The 17,783-nt window shown below is 53.3% G+C and overlaps 8 protein-coding genes and 1 non-coding gene across 9 annotated transcripts; 6 read left to right on the top strand and 3 right to left on the bottom strand.

Moving 5' to 3' along the window:
* Positions 1–696: 696 nt before the first annotated feature.
* HMPREF1541_01845 (uncharacterized protein) lies at positions 697–1,140 on the top strand (the record flags this gene model as incomplete). Its single annotated transcript, XM_008716201.1, has 1 exon — positions 697–1,140. One exon carries the CDS (start codon positions 697–699, stop codon positions 1,138–1,140), a length of 444 nt encoding a protein of 147 aa, XP_008714423.1.
* A 207-nt stretch (positions 1,141–1,347) lies between these two features.
* On the top strand, positions 1,348–1,462 carry HMPREF1541_01844. The gene has a single exon (XR_573433.1). It is a non-coding gene; the product is annotated as a 5S ribosomal RNA (ribosomal RNA).
* A 444-nt stretch (positions 1,463–1,906) lies between these two features.
* Positions 1,907–4,156, top strand: HMPREF1541_01843 (uncharacterized protein; the record flags this gene model as incomplete). Its single annotated transcript, XM_008716200.1, has 4 exons — positions 1,907–1,921; positions 1,978–2,338; positions 3,006–4,055; positions 4,110–4,156. 4 exons carry the CDS (start codon positions 1,907–1,909, stop codon positions 4,154–4,156), a joined length of 1,473 nt encoding a protein of 490 aa, XP_008714422.1.
* Positions 4,157–4,721: 565 nt separating this feature from the next.
* On the top strand, positions 4,722–5,989 carry HMPREF1541_01842 (uncharacterized protein; the record flags this gene model as incomplete). The annotated part of the gene is made up of 4 exons (XM_008716199.1): positions 4,722–4,770; positions 4,822–4,878; positions 4,933–5,030; positions 5,081–5,989. The coding sequence occupies 4 exons, from the start codon at positions 4,722–4,724 to the stop codon at positions 5,987–5,989; spliced, it is 1,113 nt and encodes a 370-aa protein (XP_008714421.1).
* A 1,042-nt stretch (positions 5,990–7,031) lies between these two features.
* Positions 7,032–8,648, bottom strand: HMPREF1541_01841 (uncharacterized protein; the record flags this gene model as incomplete). The annotated part of the gene is made up of 1 exon (XM_008716198.1): positions 7,032–8,648. One exon carries the CDS (start codon positions 8,646–8,648, stop codon positions 7,032–7,034), a length of 1,617 nt encoding a protein of 538 aa, XP_008714420.1.
* A 554-nt stretch (positions 8,649–9,202) lies between these two features.
* HMPREF1541_01840 (uncharacterized protein) lies at positions 9,203–9,924 on the bottom strand (the record flags this gene model as incomplete). Its single annotated transcript, XM_008716197.1, has 4 exons — positions 9,203–9,447; positions 9,501–9,653; positions 9,704–9,815; positions 9,910–9,924. The coding sequence occupies 4 exons, from the start codon at positions 9,922–9,924 to the stop codon at positions 9,203–9,205; spliced, it is 525 nt and encodes a 174-aa protein (XP_008714419.1).
* A 547-nt stretch (positions 9,925–10,471) lies between these two features.
* Positions 10,472–11,809, top strand: HMPREF1541_01839 (uncharacterized protein; the record flags this gene model as incomplete). Its single annotated transcript, XM_008716196.1, has 1 exon — positions 10,472–11,809. One exon carries the CDS (start codon positions 10,472–10,474, stop codon positions 11,807–11,809), a length of 1,338 nt encoding a protein of 445 aa, XP_008714418.1.
* A 435-nt stretch (positions 11,810–12,244) lies between these two features.
* On the top strand, positions 12,245–14,185 carry HMPREF1541_01838 (uncharacterized protein; the record flags this gene model as incomplete). The annotated part of the gene is made up of 1 exon (XM_008716195.1): positions 12,245–14,185. One exon carries the CDS (start codon positions 12,245–12,247, stop codon positions 14,183–14,185), a length of 1,941 nt encoding a protein of 646 aa, XP_008714417.1.
* A 451-nt stretch (positions 14,186–14,636) lies between these two features.
* On the bottom strand, positions 14,637–15,680 carry HMPREF1541_01837 (uncharacterized protein; the record flags this gene model as incomplete). The annotated part of the gene is made up of 1 exon (XM_008716194.1): positions 14,637–15,680. One exon carries the CDS (start codon positions 15,678–15,680, stop codon positions 14,637–14,639), a length of 1,044 nt encoding a protein of 347 aa, XP_008714416.1.
* Between the last annotated feature and the right edge of the window lie 2,103 nt (positions 15,681–17,783).

Genomic DNA, 17,783 nt, shown 5'->3' with positions numbered 1-17,783 from the left:
TTGAAGCCGGAGCTGCGTCCTTATGAAGAGCGTTGAGGTTCTGGCCAATCTCGAGAGCTACCTCCAGCATGGGATCTGAAAGCTGCGGGTGGTGAAGCCCACCATGGCTCCTCGGGTACTGTCCATGTGGTAGTTAGAGTGCAAATCTAGCTCGTGGACAAGCATCAGAAGCTTTCTGGACCTGGATCGTCTAGGTTGGCCAATGACCGCCTTCGACAAAGGTCCAAGGACCCGGCGAGTCGCGAGTTCTGAATTGCGGCCTGCCTGATGTGAGATAGCTCTTGCAGGTAGATGCAGAGCTCGGCAAAGGCTCAAGTAAACAGTCGAGTCCAGCGCACGTGCAATGCGGTCGAAGCAAATGTAGTACAGGTACGGTCCGGCTGCATCACCCAATGGTAGCGCGGGGGTGGGGTAACACTGCCGATCTGGCAATGACGTCGAGAAGGGCAGATCAGTGAACAAACCGGGCGTTTTGGAACACAAAAGGCTTCGCCCTGATTGGACGTCATCAAAGCAGGCTGTCTGCCCGGAGGTGTGTTCTGGCTCGTGACCTGCGGCTTCAGCCTGTTGGGCGTGTGTGGCTTAAGTAGGTATTGTAGCACCTCCAGGACTCTCTCAACCAATATATCCTCCACCGCAGAAGTGAGACTTACACCGACATCCCCACACTTTATCCAGCATCTACGCAATTGAGATATGGCGGCCGCTGTGTGTCCTGTCGTCGGTACCACCAACACGGTCCTTCCTCCCACTCATCCCGAAGTGGATCTAAACAAAGATGGTCTCGTTTGCCCTGTGACCAACGCTACAACCGACCACCACCACAACTTGCTGAAGCATCCCAGCGTTCCTGGTGCAAAGGACCCGAAGGCTAGCGCTGAGGAGTGTCCAGCACTCCAGAAGATGGTCAGTCGTGATGAAGACAAAGAAAGAGACGAAGGTGTCTGCCCCGTCGTTGGTACGGCCACAAGTGTACTGCCACCCGATCATCCATCCCTGAACGGCAAAACCGACGACAAGGTCTGTCCAGTGACGAAAGCCAAGTTGGGAGATCACAAGGACAAGATTCACCAACATCCGCCAGTCGAGAATGCCTCCAAGGATGCAGTGTGCCCCGTTGCGGGAGTCAAGGCAAAGTAGCACAGGTGCGGAAACGATTGTCAAGCTTTCTTCGGAGTCGGCTGGTTGGGTCTGGTTTCCATGGCTAAATCCGAGGTTGTGTTTGTACGACAGATAGTCACCAATAGCAGCATTGTGACATTCGACGCACGCGGCAATGTCTCTCCCGTTTACCAAGCACATACTTTTGCTGTATACAATTAGGTATAATGAGTATTCACCTCGCAATCGGCCACAGGCTGTGTAGAACAGGCCTTCCCGTCCGCTCAGGCAACTTAAACCACAGGCCGATCAGTTAGTAGTTGAGTGGGTGACCATCAGCGAATCCTGGTTGTCGATTGTTTTTGCATTTTTTGTGACTCTTTGAATCACTTCCTGTACTTTAGGGCGGGCCCTACAATAGTTCTTGTTCATCGTAGTCAATTCCGTGAGGATGTTGATGAATAGTTGCTGAACCAGACAATAGTGGAACTTTGTGCTGTGTTTCTAACATTTCCACTGGTTCGCTTGCGTTTTAGGCTTGCCCCCAAGCAGTTATGCTCGGGGTCTAACATTTCACCAATGGTCTGTCCTGAGTGTGCCACCGCGTGGCCGGCATATAAAGAGAGGGTGCTGCGGCTGCAAGAGGTGACACCTTGTACAAGAATAGCAAGCCCCGTTTATACTACCCAAGGCAACCCAGTCTGGCCTAAAATATAGGCTATCAGTGTGACTCTAAAGTAATAGACATCTGTCGACACTCAGAGCTCTGGCGTCTGCCACAATTCTCTAATAGCAGGAAAGCAAGATGGGCTTCGATCGAGTGAGTCCCAAACCTACAGCATTGCTCGAAGGAAGCTTTACTGGCAACCTGAACAGATAGCGCTCTACTTCCATAACCTATACTATGGCATTGGCAATCTGAAGGCCGAGAAATCACCTGACGCAATTCAACTCGGGGTCCTCGGTGCAGCATCGTTCAGCCCTGGCGGTCTATCTGACGCGGCTCGAACTCACAGCGATGTGGTCATCACTGCTATCGGCGCGCGTGTTCTTGAGAAAGCACAGGCTCAAGCCAAAGAGTACGGGATCCCGAGGGCTCATGGATCCTACCAGGAAGTCATCGAGCTAGATGATGTGGACGCCGCTTGTATCCCACTTCCCATCGCCTACCACGCGGAGTGGGCTATCAAGGCTGCGAGGGCTGGCAAGCATGTACTGGTCGAGAAGCCCATCTGCAGTAACGAGGAAAGGAGATCAGTAGCTTGGCGGTACCACTGGCGGAGGCTTGTTCCGTGCTCAAGCTCGACCAGTTTTCTCCGCCTTTCACGTGTAGGTTTGCTTCCGGCATCCATAACTCATCATGACCTCCAAGTGGATGGTACCTGGTTTTCGGACTTCGGCTTATGAGGCTCGAAGTCTGTATATTGTGCCTTCCGGAAAGCCGCCAATGAAAAGCCCCTGCACTCAGTAGCGCGGCGCAAACCCCCTCGCGCACGGCTTAACACTGGCAACATACTGACGTTAGCTAACAGCGGAGTTGCTTTGCCGGTCATCTGGGACGATTTTACTTATGATCGTCACAGATGTCACCCTGGACGTCTTGCATCATGAGTAGCTACAGAGTATATAGGCCACAGTCGCCGTAGCCTCTCCAACTCCAACGATCCTGCATTGATATCCCCACCTGAGTGCTCCCATAACAAGCATTTCTGCCACTGTCAACATGCTATCGTTTTCTACAATCTTGAGCCTTCTGGCAGTAGCAGCAGTGCACGCTCAGCAGGTTGCTCAAGATCCAGGCTCCAGTGGTCCTGACCCCGAGCTTGTGCATCTGTACTATGATGAATGGCCTACAGGTCTGATGCTCCATTCCTGGGGCGAGGAACTGAATTGACTCGAAACAGGCATAGCGGTATCCGCTTCTGGGCGCATGTTCTCAAATTACCCGCTGGGTCTCGACGCAACGAACACCAAATACCAGGTGGCAGAGCTCAAACCAAACAATACGGAGACGCCATATCCGGACGCTGAAATCAACACTCCGCCCGGTGGTCCCATCGACTATTCGACATACCCAGCATCCTCCAAGGGCGACCCTGACCATTTTGTCGCCGTGCAGTCCGTAGTCGTGGATGCAGCTGATCGATTGTGGGTATTGGACACCGGGCGTGTTTCTCTAGAGAATGACACCCTTCTGACATCTCAATATGGCGGACCGAAGTTGGTGGGAATCAGTCTGTCTAACAACACTGTCTTCAAGACCATCTTGTTCCCTCCGAACGTTGCATATGGCGACTCGTACCCGAACGACGTTCGCTTCGATCTCCGTCCATCTGTCTCCGGATCCGGACAGGGTATCGCATACATCACAGATTCTTCTAGCGAGGGAAGGAATGGCATCATTGTCGTCGACCTTGGCTCGGGAGAAAGCTGGCGCCAGCTTGAGAACATTCCCCAAGTTCGCCCTGAGGCTGGCTTCTTTGCCCAGGTTTGGGGCGAACCTGTTTACATGAACGATGGCATTCGACCTATTACTCCACTTGCGTTCGGTGCTGACGGCATAACCTTGTCCAACGACGGCGAGACCCTCTATTTCTCTGTCGTGAGCGGGCGCTACCTTTTCTCGGTGCCAACGGCACGTCTTCGGGATCGTGGCCCCAGCTCAGCACTCTTTGCAGCGGGATCTGTCATGAATCTGGGCCAAAAGGGCGTATCCGATGGCCTTGAGAGCGACTCAAACGGCATCGTCTACGCCGGCAGCGTGGAAACAAACTCCATCAACATCTTCAGCCCAGAGAATGGGACGATTTCGACGTATTTGCGCAACCCCAAGATTGACTGGACAGACACTTTTTCCGTGGCTGGAGACTACATCTACTTTACTGAGAATCAGCTATGGCGCAAGCCGAGCAGTCAGGGAGGTGTCGACAGGCGCGTCAAGCCATATGCACTATGTGAGTGGTACTCGTGTCCGGTGGGTTAGGGGCAACGTTGCTAATGTGCTACAGATCGAGTGCCACTACTCAATAACGCCACGAAGATTTCTTTGCTGTAGCAGGAGTTTTGGTTGTGAAGAGCTCACTGGGCAGTGTAATCTAATACCAGTCACCAAAGTGTGCGCGATGCTTGCTAACATAGTATAGCCAGGCCTTTGGTAACGTAAAAACAAGCAGAAGCGCTTCGAGGCAATCAGGTGTATATACAGTGTATACTACAATATGAAGACACAGAGACTCAGCACAGAGAAGCCACTTCGAACTTCGGCTGGGATTGCCTAGGAGATCATCATTTCTCAGCCCAGTCCCTGCTCAGCTTTGTTGACCGAACGACATCATCTAACCTCTACACAGTGGTGTACCTTGCCCTCCCAACATGCCTCTTGCGCACTGTATACACCGCCAGTTGGGGTTCACGTCACAAGGTTCGCAGCCGAGGTTCGCAAACCACGTACGGCGGAGCGGAACAACTTGGCGTGCTTACGACTCCAACCTCACATAATACACTCATTGCGTGCAGTCAGCATCGGCTAGCTCCAGATCTATATAGTGTCGTCCAGACTCTGAACCTAGTACACTGAGACCTTGCTTGTCAAACGGCTTAGTGCTTCTACGACGCCCACCATGCCTCCACCTCGCAGCGCTTTGCCCGTTGTATTGTTCGGCTATGACTGTTCGCTGTCTCTCCAAACGTAAGGGTGTTTCGTCAGCTAACGAAAGTCAGCTTCAGCATTTACGCAGAAGGCAAGAATGTCGCTCAGACTGAAGCAGATCCCGTACAGTAGGTTCCGCGACAAAGCTGCTACTCCAGATACTCGTACTCATTCTTTTGAAGCATTCGTGATCGTGCCGTCGATGATGCCACGGCCCATATTGAAGGACAACTTCAACATTACGTACCGCAAGATTCCGGTGGTCATGATTGGCAAAGAGGTCAGCCACCATTCCAAGACCCGCGGCAACTACTAACACAGCCGGATCAGACGTACATCGACACGTCCTGTATCTGCGAGGCTCTGGAGCAAAGATTCCCACTTTCGCAAGGCTACGGTACGCTCTACCCTCCAGTATCTGGAGGTGGCCCTCAAAGATCACTGATCCGCGCGCTGGCAAGCTACTGGGTCGATCGACCTCTGTTCCGGATGACGTGCGGCATCATGCCCGCGTCGATCTGGCGTAGCCCGTTCGGCATCGACAGAGCGGGGCTCATCGGGCACAAGCTCGACCCAGACAAGCTGGAACGCAAGGTGCCGCAGAACATGAGTGGCCTCGACATGCATCTCAGCCTGCTGGAGTCTCTGCTGGCAGAATCGGGCGGCAAGCAGGCTTGGGTGCTCGACACACCCCAGCCCAGTTTAGCTGATATCTCGTTCTATTACCAGCTGCACTGGGGGCGAAACATCGCTTCAGGCTACGGCGCCGAGAATCTTACTGCGGGAGGCGTTGAGGAAGGCGGCGAAGAGGGCGCGGATATAGTGCTCAACTCGGATCGCTATCCTTTGGTGGAAGCCTGGTACTCTCGCACCCAGAAGTATTTCGGTGATCTTCCGTTGCGTGAAACTCGCGTTGAGCAGGGAGATAGCGAGGGACTCGCCAAGATCACTTCAACCATCGAGCAAACTCGTCTCGATCCGGAGATACCCTTACTGACTACGGCGGCTCCACCGCACAGAGAGCTCGACGCTCGTAACGGACTATCACCAGGTGTTCGTGTCAGTATTGCACCAGATGATACTGGGATGAACGACCCTTCATTCGGCACATTGCTTGCAACCTCGCCCGAAGAAATCGTCATTGCACCGGAGGATATCGAGTCGAGGCGGGTGGACTTGAGGCTGCACTTTCCTCGTATTGGATTCAGAGTGCGACCTTTGACTAAGGCGGCACTGTAACTAGATCTATGCTAGATGGGATGTCAGGACGAGCAGAAACACCGCGTGGGCCCCTCGGAGCGAGTCCGAGCATAGGCGAGAGCTGGCAGCACCGACAGCCACAATCACGCTTGACGCACCCCAACGAAACTTGACCTGGACAGGGCTCACTAGAGCGCATGTTGACCAGATCGTGCCAAAGTATACTATAATACTCAGCCACGGATGTCCGAGACCAATGCCAAGCTTTCACTGCCTGATCCTGGTCGGCTACCCATACCTATGATGCATTACCCCTCCACCTACCCCTGGTATGCCCCGGTTACTCATACTGCCAATACCCAGAGGACTTATGTCCTGATAGTTAACTGGCCTGGAGTATAGCTTGCCGTCGTGACGGCAATATCTAGGAGTTTGTACAATTCATTCATACTGATTTGACAGCATGAATGACCAGGAAGCATCGCTTACTAGGCCTCGAGCCAGGGTATGTCTCACGAATACAAGCTACCATCGTAAATTGGAATGGAGAAGTGATCACAAAAGTTCCAGAAACCAAGGCCCCCCTTCCTGCTAATCCTTATACCACCCAGGCGTCCAGGGGAGGGAGCCAGTCCATATGCAACGACCTACTGGCGCTGGCGCAGTAAGCCCCATCATTATGCAGAAAGTGATCTCCTGTCTTTCTGGCGAGAGAAAAAGAGCTGTTAGAATATGCTATTATACCCAGAAACCAGCAACATCTGGGGGCCTGAAGGTAGATCCAAGCTCTAGCGCAGGTCTGGAAATCAGCGATAGTATCTCGGACGTCTGTCGAAGAACCATAGTCGCCATGATCCCCGCTGTGCTGCAGAAGCATGGTCAATCATCTGGCTTCTTCTTCTCAACAGCTGGCAATGATATTCATTACCGTTTCAATACCTCTGCTGCTGTGCTAGACACTTCTGGGTATGTGCAGGTTAGCTCATACTTGGAGTCTTGACGGTGGCAGGAACAGCACAATAACGCGACCAGAGAAACTCGTTCATATTCATATTCAGTGGGCTATCCGTCGTCTCAGGTCTCATAGCTCTTCATTGAACTTTTCAATCCCGTGGTTCCCAAGCAGCCATCTGCCCAAGCCAAGCACCGCCTCGAACGCCTCGTTGCCCGTGGGTACGATATGTTCCTTGGGTAATAGGAAGCCATACGCTCCTGTGTCCCGCAGCTTGATTTGATACGAATACTTGATGCGAAGCTCGTGGTAAAAGTAGTCCAATGCGGAGCCTCCTTGCGCCTCCATTAAGCCCCTGGCAAACTTGGCTTTCGATTTGACCGAGTCACGTTCGTCCCATGAGATGCTGCCTTCGCAAGAACTGCTAACACCGTAGTAATGGCCGTTGGTGAGTCTGAATGACTTGGCCAGCCCCAGCGCCACTTCTTCCAGGTCTTCCAAATTTGGTGGTTCCGAATCGCAGGTGTAGCTGTAGGGGTACAAGACCTGCTGAGAATAAGAGTGCAGGTCGAGAAAAGCAACAAAAGTAACATTGTTCTGTTCAGTTTGGTTGCGAGCCCATTCAGTCAATCGCTGAGTTTCATGAGCTTGCAGGGGTTGGCTGCCGGCAAAGTCTTCACTGCACGGATTATCGACGTCGTCGCTGCCATCCCAGCCGAAGGGAAACGAACGATCCAGATCAATGCCAGCGCAGAAGGGTAGCGGTGTCTCCTGACGGTTCTTCCGCCACAATCGATCTGTTGACCACGTGTATTCGTAGCCGTCCGGATTGAGGGTCGGCAGAAACGTCACATCGAAGTGATCGAGGAGCTTTGTGGTGTCAGGAAAGCGAGGATCTCCATATCGAGTAATCAGGCTGTAGGCGATATATGCTGCAGTCGAGACCGAAACCCATTCGCGAGCATGAGAGCCGCCGATAACCAGGATCGTCTGCCTCGTGGGGTGATCATGGTCCGGAGGCAAATCTGTCCGCGCCCCAATTCGCAATGCCGGAATGTCCCGTCCTTCGGCTGATAGGCCTATCGACTCGAGATTGGCGTGTGTCGGAAACATAGATACCATCAATCGCAGCCATGGATACAGCACAGATAATGGCTGGTACTCGTCGAAAAAGATGTCGTGCGGTCCGTTGATCTGCGTTGGTGGTTGTTGGGCCGAAGTAGCGCCATTCCAGCTCTTCTGCAGTTCCTCCGTAGGACCTGGATATGTATCATATATTGCTTGAGCCAAGTCGTGCATGATTGGAGAATGTGCATTGTGTAAGGATTCTGGGAGCAGTCCTAGCAGGGACGGCACCACGTCTTTTGCCATCCGAATATCCACCCACTCGTCTGTAATCTCCCAAACATCGAGATACAGTATATGAATGGCTTCTGACAGAGCTTTGACCTCGTCTTCGGTCTGGAAGCGAAATCGCAGGACGGTGTCAGCGCCATAGCGGGCGCGATAGTTCGACGGAGCGAGAGACTGTATGTTGGCACATTGCTTTGGCTTTGGTCTTGCCGGAACATCCCATATTCTTTCAATTATAGCATCACGAAGGCGACGCAGCGGGTTCGTATTGATAGCAGGACTGGTGGTTGTTGTATCGTGGAGTGCGACTTGCAGCGGGCCGCCGGCTGGGACAGCCTGCGACCAGGGCAAGGCCGTAGCCAACACGAGGAGCGCTGCCAGCGTCTTTGCCATAGCCCTATGAGATCTCAAATCATAGTTCGAAAGGATAGAGGATGTAGAGACGGTCGCGTGCCTCAAACGTACGAGCCGAGAGCAGAAGAGGGCTGAGGGATGGACGGGAACTTTAATGGCAAGTGGAGCATCGGTACTTCGAATTGAGGGGTGCCTGAGTGCTGTTCGTATCACCGTATCCCAGGTTGGCAGAATACGGTGCCTGTATCACAGCATTGGTATCAGAATACGCTTGTGCGTCAAAAGGTCTCGTATGTGACTACTTTTCAGGGTCGAGCACACTAGGTATATGTGCATCATTGGCCGAGCATATGAAGCCCACCACCGACCGACACGCACGAAATTGGACAGCTTGGGGTGATCTACTACCCAGCCAGAAATTTGAATTGGACTGCTTTTGGACAGCCAACCAGCCGCAACTGGCATTGACTGCATGCTTGAAGGTGTATCTCTATGGAATCAGAGTCATGCCAGGCGCTCGGTCTGTTGTGAGGTAATGGTCTTGGTCGCATTGCCGATCGTCGCAGGAGCCGTGAAGGGTAGGAGTTACTACCTTACACCTTCTCCTCCTTCAAGCCATGCTTCCAGATGGTGGCAAAAGGAGTCACACCATCCTCACGGAAGTTGACCAGGATGTACATGCTGTCATCGTCCAGGGATTCGCCCTTGTAGACATCGTAATCCTTGAAGTTGGCGATGATCTTCTTGATGCCTTCCTGAGCACCAGTCTGGAACTCCTTGACCTCGTCCTTGGACTTGCCCACCTCCTCCATCTTCTTGGTGAGAGCTTTCATGTACCCTAAACGTCATGTCAGGATCGCCGCTATACTCTTGCAGCCGCACAGGACTTACTCTTCACATCTCCCATGTATGCTTTCTTGTCAAGACCATCGATCTTGTTATATCGGAAGTCGTCCACGAAGTCAATCACCTGCTCCACGCCGCCCTCGGCGCCACCCTCATCGGCATCCTCGCCTTCGGCAGAAGGATTGGCGCCCTCAAGAACTAATTCAGCGTCAGCCTCAGAGCCCCGCAGCCATTGGATGCGGACAAACCGAAGTTCTCAGCGCCCTTCTTGACCATTTTGCCATCGTACTCCCAGAGTCCAGAACCGACATCGGTCACTTTGTAGACATCGGAGATGATCTCGTCACCCGAGATAAGGTCCTACAAGGTGTTATTAACCTCATGTATTATGGAAGGCGGGGTGATCCATTTGGCCAAGTTGTCCTCAGCCCTTCGCCGACAGTAAGGTGCTTACCTTGTAGATGATCATGGCTAGAAGCGTATGCTGAACGAATAACGAATGCGAGAGGGATCGTGTCGCGGTGTGCAAGCGGTCCGGAGCGTTGATTGCCTGTCGTTCGAAGGAAAAAAAGCGACAGTCTAAATCGCACCCTTCTGCCACTGATGTGGGGTGTCGGAGCGCTCGAGAACTTCTAATTAAGCTAGTCCATGAACGGCTAGAACAGGGCTCAAGCTGATCTAATCTACCTGCGGCCGCGTCGGATGCGTGGTGACCGGCGATGGCAAATTCACGCATCAGTGCATCACCCCATCATCGTCGGCCTCTCAGCCCCCTTCAGGTCTTGTAAAGGGTCCTTTGCTTCTTCTTCTTCACCATTTCTTTTCTTCCTTCGCCAGTATTCCACGATTCCAACTACCTCGTCGCTCCTTCAAACAACCGCTTTCCGTACTTCGAATCCAACGTCGCCCCCTTGCGGCATCCTCGGGCCCGCAAACCTCGAGAACGATCCTCAGGCTCACGTGCCCGTATATTTTGCACGTCCACATCTGACGGCCTGCGGCCGTTTTGAAGCACCATGTCCGCCAATACAACACTCTTTGCGGAGCGAAAGATCTCTACCATGCCCCCACTGCCCGACTACACCCTCACCGAGCGCCCTTCATTGATCTCAGGAGTGCCAGACTACGTGGTGCAGCTGACTCTGCCGGTCATTGCGTACTGGGTAGTGTCCTTGTTTTTCCATGTTCTGGACGAGTGCGATCTATTCCCGCAATATAGGCTGCACACCCCCGCCGAAATCCTCAAGCGTAACAAAGTATCAAGATACGAGGTGGTACGTGATGTGGTTCTGCAACAAATCATTCAAACCGTCTTCGGCGTTGGTCTTGCATACTTCGATCCGCCGGAAATGATTGGACGGGAAGACTACGACGTTGCTGTCTGGGCATCGAGGTTGCGGACTGTCCAATCCTACGTTCCTGCCGTATTGCAGACCCTCGGTATCGACTCCTTTCAGCTTGCCTCCAACCTCAATAAATCTTTCCCAGTAGCTGCAAGTGTCGTTGCCGGTGGGATCTACGACACAACCACTTTCTCAGTATGGGAGCTTCAAGCAGCAAAGGCCATATACTGGGTCCTTGTCCCCCTGGTCCAGTTCACTGTCGCTGTCTGCATTGTCGACACTTGGCAATACTTCCTCCATCGGGCAATGCACATGAACAAGTACCTCTACACGACCTTTCACATTCGTCATCATCGACTATATGTGCCCTATGCCTATGGCGCTCTTTACAACCATCCAGTCGAAGGTTTTATGTTGGACACTCTGGGCACGGGTCTCGCATATCTGCTAACAGGCATGACCGTGCAGCAGGGGATGTGGCTCTTTACTTGCTCAACCATCAAAACCGTTGACGATCATTGTGGTTATGCTTTTCCATGGGATCCCCTCCAGCATATCACATCGAACAATGCTGCCTACCACGATATTCACCATCAGAGCTGGGGCATCAAGACCAACTTCTCCCAACCATTCTTCATCTTCTGGGACCGTTTCCTGAACACTGCTTGGACCGGTGGAGATGTGTCAGCTCGTTACGAGCGTGACCGAATTGCGGCTCAGAGAAAGCTCGATGCCGACGCTTCATCGAGCGCTGCAAACATCACCAATGCACCTGCGACAGATGTTGCACACGCCCTGGAGCAGGCAGCAGCCAGTCGTCAGCAGGTTCTGGACGACCCCAAAGTTGATGGCAAAGTCGTCATTCAGCAGGAGATTGAGGAAGAACGGGACGCGAAAGCGCAAGTCGCCAAGCGCAGCACGCGGCGAATGACAAGCGGCTTCGATCCCAAGACCATCTCGGATCGCGTTTCGAGTAGCCTCCACGGCCGCAGTGCGGTCCTGACGGTATGAAAGGCTCTTTTCAACCCTGTCTGTACAATTAATGTGAAAATGTCAATGAAGGTACAGTTGTTCTCTGGGAATTGGTGTTCTGGGTCAAACATAGGTCGAGGACTGCTTTATCAAGCAAGCCGGCATCCAATATAATTGCTACGGGCACACTTTCGCCATTCAGATCAGGCACCGGCAGGGGGGTCTGCTGCTGTTTGTGATTGTTTTTCCGTGGGCTTTGTTTCCGACATCGATATCTCACCTTTATGTTTTTCTTTGTGAGCAGGTCGGAGTTATTGGCAAAGATGCCCTTGTTGCCTTGTTCATATTGCTTTCTATGCGAAAGTACATCATGTGTGGTTCGAAGCTGTCCGTGCGCTTTGCGTCCTTGGACATATACCAAACTTCGAGACCATCCTCAACGTACGAGTACACTAGTTAATTCGCTCACGCAACATGCCTCTCCGACTCACAACGCTCAGTTCGGGCGATATTTGCTCGCTGACCGAAGTTTTGCAGCTCAACCCCAACGATACAGACCCAATCCATTACAACAATCGCATTGCCGCCCTCATCGAGGCTTTGCCCAGCAGATTGAAGTCGAATGGCTTCCTCAACCGCATCACCAAGCCAGCACTGCCAGCAAGATCACGAATGCTTGATCCGCTTGATCAACGCGGACCACTATGCCCAATGCATCACAAGCTCGATGCTAGCATGGTACAGAAAGTATTCACTCTTCTGGCTCTGGAGGTTGGCCATCATCTGAATCATGTTGCCCGTCATTGTCATCTTCTGACTGGAGAGCAGCAAAAATTGATCTCTCGACTTCGCGCTTTGCATGCTATCTGGTATCAACCAGAACAGTACGAGAGGTTCTTTCTTGAACCATCCAAAGATACCAGATGGACGTATCAGGGCAACAAGTGCGCTGCCTGTACTCTTGCACGGATTGCTGGCAATCTAGACGCCCTCCTAGACTTACTCTGTGCCGTATCAAGCCGGACTTCGTCTAACGAAAAGCACAAGCAGCCCAGACTGTACGACTGGCTGGTGGCCTGGATTGAGAACCACGGAGAAGCTCTTGAGGAACGCGGCCGTGAAAAGTTGCAGGTGCTTGTTCAGGACGTTTGGAACCGATCGTTTGCCTTGAAACAGAAGAGAAAAGAGTTTTCAAAGGCCCGGAAGGAATTCAAGCAAGGCGTGGGATCTGATGCGAAGGGTGAAGCTGTCGAACCACAGGAAGGCGCGAACATCCAGATGTATGATCATTTCGATGATGATCAGCTCGAGAGTGTCAATGTCCATACCGCTCTAATGAGTACGCCACACCTGCCTGACATGGCGCGCTTCCATCAAGAGGAAAGTCAGCGGTCTGGACGCGACGAATCAAACCTTGCTCCACCACGCGCATCTGCTGTTAGTCGAACACGTTCAACAAGACGGGATCAGAAGACATATGGAGGAAATCATAGCCCCGCCAGCCCCCTCACAGCACGACCCGAAGAATACACACCACCAAGAGCCCGGTGGCGAACATCCGACGATGCAGCAAAGTCGTACGCCAACGTGATTGGGAAGACTAACCCCTTCGCCACGCGCAATACAGTCCGCGACCCGATGCCTAACCCCAAAGCTGCAAAGCCTACCAACCGCAACCAGAAACCGTCGCCTTCTACACGTGCCAGCACAAGCCCAGAATCCGTCTGGACAGATTGTGAGCCCCAAGCGACGGCCAAATCCTCCTTGTCCTCGCTCTTCGAAAAGTACGCCAACTACGGCGGCCTTCCTGACGGCCCAGACCTTTCGAAGCCACCATCAGCACGGGGCACAGCTCTTGACAATGACAGAACACCAACCAAAGCACCACCTGCCACGGACCTACCACTCCGCCGCCACGCCACCACCGCCCAAGACAAGCACCACCGCAAGCAACTCGACCCCAACGAATTGCTCAAGCGCGCTGCAAGCACCAGCACAGCGCCTCGAGAACGACATACTCACAATGCTGCTGGTGCTGGTGCTGCTAGACGCACCACCGAACGGCCCGCATCCGTCCACCAGCCCGATACGCGCCCCTCGTCATCACTGATCGGCAAGCACAAACATGACAGAGATAAACCCACCAGCACCGCCAAAAAGAGTCCATCCGCCGTCACCGAAAAGGATGAAGCAGTCACGTGCTGGGACGATGTCTGGCGGGACGACGTGCTGAAGAAGCCAGAGAATAAGTTCTACAAGGACAGACTTGAGCGTGAGGAGGCTAGGTGGCGCAGGGAGAAGCGGGAAGGTGGTGGTGGTGGGGAACCTAAGAGGAAGGAGAGCCGTCGTGGCGCGGAGAAGCGGGAAGATGAACGTCGGGGGAAGAGGCGACATGGTGAGGAGCGGAAGAGGTAGTGTATGGTACTTTGTGTTTATACTGTATAAGACGGTCATGCTTGTTGGCTTTTAAAGCTTCTGCTGGCGGATGCTCTTTGTTTGGGGGATAGCTCGTAGTCATCGTTGTCATCATCCTTCGGCGCTTTTGCTGTCGTGCGGCATTGTTGGGTCTCAGTCCGCCTTGATATGAGAAGGGAGAGAAGATTGGGTGCTGATAGCAGTTGGCCGGTCATTCGAAGCATATCAACTGACGTCTTCGGCTGAAAGAGCTATACATATACACGCGGTTAATAGCACCTACAAAGCATGAGATTGCATCGTTGTGAATATGCTCATTAAGCTGCATCGCCAACCTTGAATCACACCCAATCTTGCGTTGTACTGCAGTCAGGATCTATACACCCCTGTTCTACTATAAGGTGACAACAACTACACCAGATACAATGACATGTATCACTCCCCCTCCTGGTTACAATTTGGATTCTTCGGCCTGCGGAACCACTTCAATCACAACCTTCCCCCTCGCCCTTCCCGTATCCAGCTTCTTGAACCCTTCATCCACGCGATCGAAAGCGAAGACACTGTCAACGACAATCTGATCCTCGCCCTCCAGCTTGGCAGCCTCCTGCAGCCAATCGGGCCTCACCTCCAGCGAGATGGCCTGGTAGCTCTTGCCTAAGCCAAGGTAGCCGAGCAGCCATCGAAGCACCATGCGCGGATTCGTCATGTAGCCCAGACTGCCGCCGAGGGTGGCGCGGCTGGTCTTGTCGCCCACGATCGTGACGTATTGGGGCGCGAGACCAACGCATGCGGTGCCGCCCACACAGTCGACGATTGCGTCGGGCTGGAAGGCTGCTACTGCTGTGGCGACGGCGTCGGCGGCGGAGGTGTAGTCGACGATTTGAGCGGCGCCGAGGGACTTGACGAAATCTGCGTTTCGACCTGAGCAGGAAGACAGTACGGTCCAGCCGCGCTGTGCGGCTATCTTGATAGTGTAAATGCCGGATGCTGAGCTGCCTCCGAGGACGACAAGCTTGTTGTGCGAAGGCGTGCTTGATTTCATGAATGGAGCACATTTCTCGATCATCGATCTTGCAGTCAGCCAGGCCAGCGGCAGGCAGGCAGCTTGGATCCATGTCATATGTTGGGGTTTGGGAATGATGCAAGTCTTGCGGGTATCGATGTGAGCGATCGTCGTCAGAAACCCGGACGCGAAAGCGTTGAGGTCGATGCCCATGACTTTGTCACCCTTCTGGAAGGGTACTCCAGGAGCGGCTGCAATGACTATGCCCGAGAACTCCCTGCCCACGACCTTGGGGCCCCGCAAGCCCGGTAGGCTGTTTATGGGCAGGTTCATGATCTGGATGTCCACTGGGTTCAGGGCCGCGGCATGTATCTCAACAAGAACATGGCCTTTGCTGGGAGTGGAAGGGACATGATGTTCAGAGAGCTGTAAGGTCCCTGGGTAGCCCGGTGTGGTTGCTGTCCAGGCCGGTACTGTGTTCTTCGACATCACGAGCGCTGTATGGGAGTGCAGTGTCGATAGTCTGGCTCACACTCTGCCGGAATCGTGTCGACATTATTCTGCAAGTCATCCATGGCCGCTAACATGTACATTCGTGTCGGCCGACAAGATCAAAGCCATCACGAAGCATTGTTAAGGAGGCCAAGCCAAGACTCTGTGACTGTCAACCATAATCTCGGCCTCGGAGGGTTAGTTGATCCGACATGTCTATGAATCGTCCCGTCGCGAACGCAAATGGAGCACATGTCACCTTTGGCCGACTGGGCCTTACATTTCAGTGGATTTGCGAGAAACGATAGCCGAGTTGAGCATCGGGCAGACTCAGTTGGTCTCGCGGCTCAGCTCGGTGTTCCGAGCTTCGCAATTCCGCGTCGCGGAGTCGCGGCGTGTGGACGCCGAAAACTGCACCGATCCTTCACGACAGAAGAGCTCTACAAGCGTGAATTGACACACTAACGGTGACCGGATGATCATAGATGGTTGTGAATCTGACTGTGCAGCATGGATAAAGAAAAATGTTCTGGGTAAGTGCCCATTATCAACGAAGTTATCGGCCAGTCGTTCGTGCCAGGTACCTGTTGGCTATGGACAATCACTACCAACACGGGACAACACTTTCTTTCCACCACTGGACCACATTGACGGCGGCAACTTATGGCACCTCGAGCTACCACTGGTCTCGCAGGAGACAACAGAAGAGTGGGCCCACAGCTCTACTTGTTTGGCTTATCTGAGTGAGCTCGGCGCATATACGCCCAACCAATGCTCGATATCCCGAGGCCATCGTTCGTAACTGAGGGCAGAAATTGCTGGGACATCTCGCGCCAGGCACGAAACGCGTTATCCAGCTGCAAATGCTCCTCAAACCATCGAGAAACCAAACGTAGATGGCCACAACACGGGGCCGGAATCAGAGGTTCGATACAGATAGAACCTACTCTATCGAATCCGGCCTGACAAGATGTGTTGGAACAGCCCAGCTTGCACGTCCCGCTTCCCAGGCACCCTGAGACGGCCGTTCCTGCCCAGGAAGGCAGCAGGCACCTGTGCAGAAAGCTTGCCTCATGTTGTCGAGTCTCTCACGAGCATCGATGCCGTCCGAGGCCTTTCAGGCTTCCGACAGTGCGTATCTAGAAACGATCCCCAGAATCTCTCTTGCCGCATACCCGGATGTGATGCTCCGCAGTCTTGACTGCATCGATGCCATGGTTTGACATCATCGCTGCATAATCAAACGAGGCTCCGACACCACTAGCTTACTACGTGGTCGAGACAGGCCAAGATACCCCAGATCTTGTGCCACATCGATCTCGCACTAAGGGCCTGCAGTCTCTTTAGATCCCTGCTTGAATTTCGAAACGGTCCCGCACCCCAGCTTGTGGCTCGGCCACCCCGAAGGCGAGATCGCCTCCATCCGCCAGAAGCGGGCTCCTGTGGAGATGCGTGCCGCACGGATCTTGCAATGCAGCAGGGTACAACTGGTAGGAATTTACTTCTTTCCTGTACCCAACAAGCGGATGACCCGTCTGATTTGCGGGGCGGGATGCCGCTCTGACCGAACTCTGATGAAGGAGACATCCTTGTTTACACTGTGGTCAGTTGGGTTGCAGGTATGGCGTTTCATGATGGCACCACGTTCCACGTCAAAACGCCCCCATCGACTTCTTTACCCGTCGTGAATGGCCCAGCAGGCAAGGAGTCGTCAGAGTGCCAGAGCCACGCAGCTGCTCTGACAGCGAAGCATTGATTCGGCATCGTCAGAATCATCGTTGACGAAATGCTCGACATGAGTCTCGCTGGGCGAACACCGAGAAAGAATCCGAGGACCGAGTCCGTATTGCAAAACCCACGCACGATGTGCTAAGCGAAAGAAGCGAAACTCAAGGCAACAACGCTGGTCATCGAGCACGAGAACCATGCAGAATTGCTTTCCAGAACCGCCCTCCGGCTCCATAGACAGCATAGACCAAGTCTATCAACGTCTCCTTAACCTCCTCAACCGTCCGCGCCCCGGTGAGGCTAGTCCTAACTTGGCTGCTCTCCGGCGCATGGCACCAACTCTAACCCCGCCTTCCTTCTCATTTCTTTCTC

Source organism: Cyphellophora europaea, assembly GCF_000365145.1.
Source record: "Cyphellophora europaea CBS 101466 unplaced genomic scaffold supercont1.2, whole genome shotgun sequence".
Lineage (NCBI taxonomy): Eukaryota > Fungi > Ascomycota > Eurotiomycetes > Chaetothyriales > Cyphellophoraceae > Cyphellophora > Cyphellophora europaea.
The sequence above is the reverse complement of the archived record's forward strand: the minus strand, read 5'-3'. Positions and strand labels throughout refer to the sequence as shown.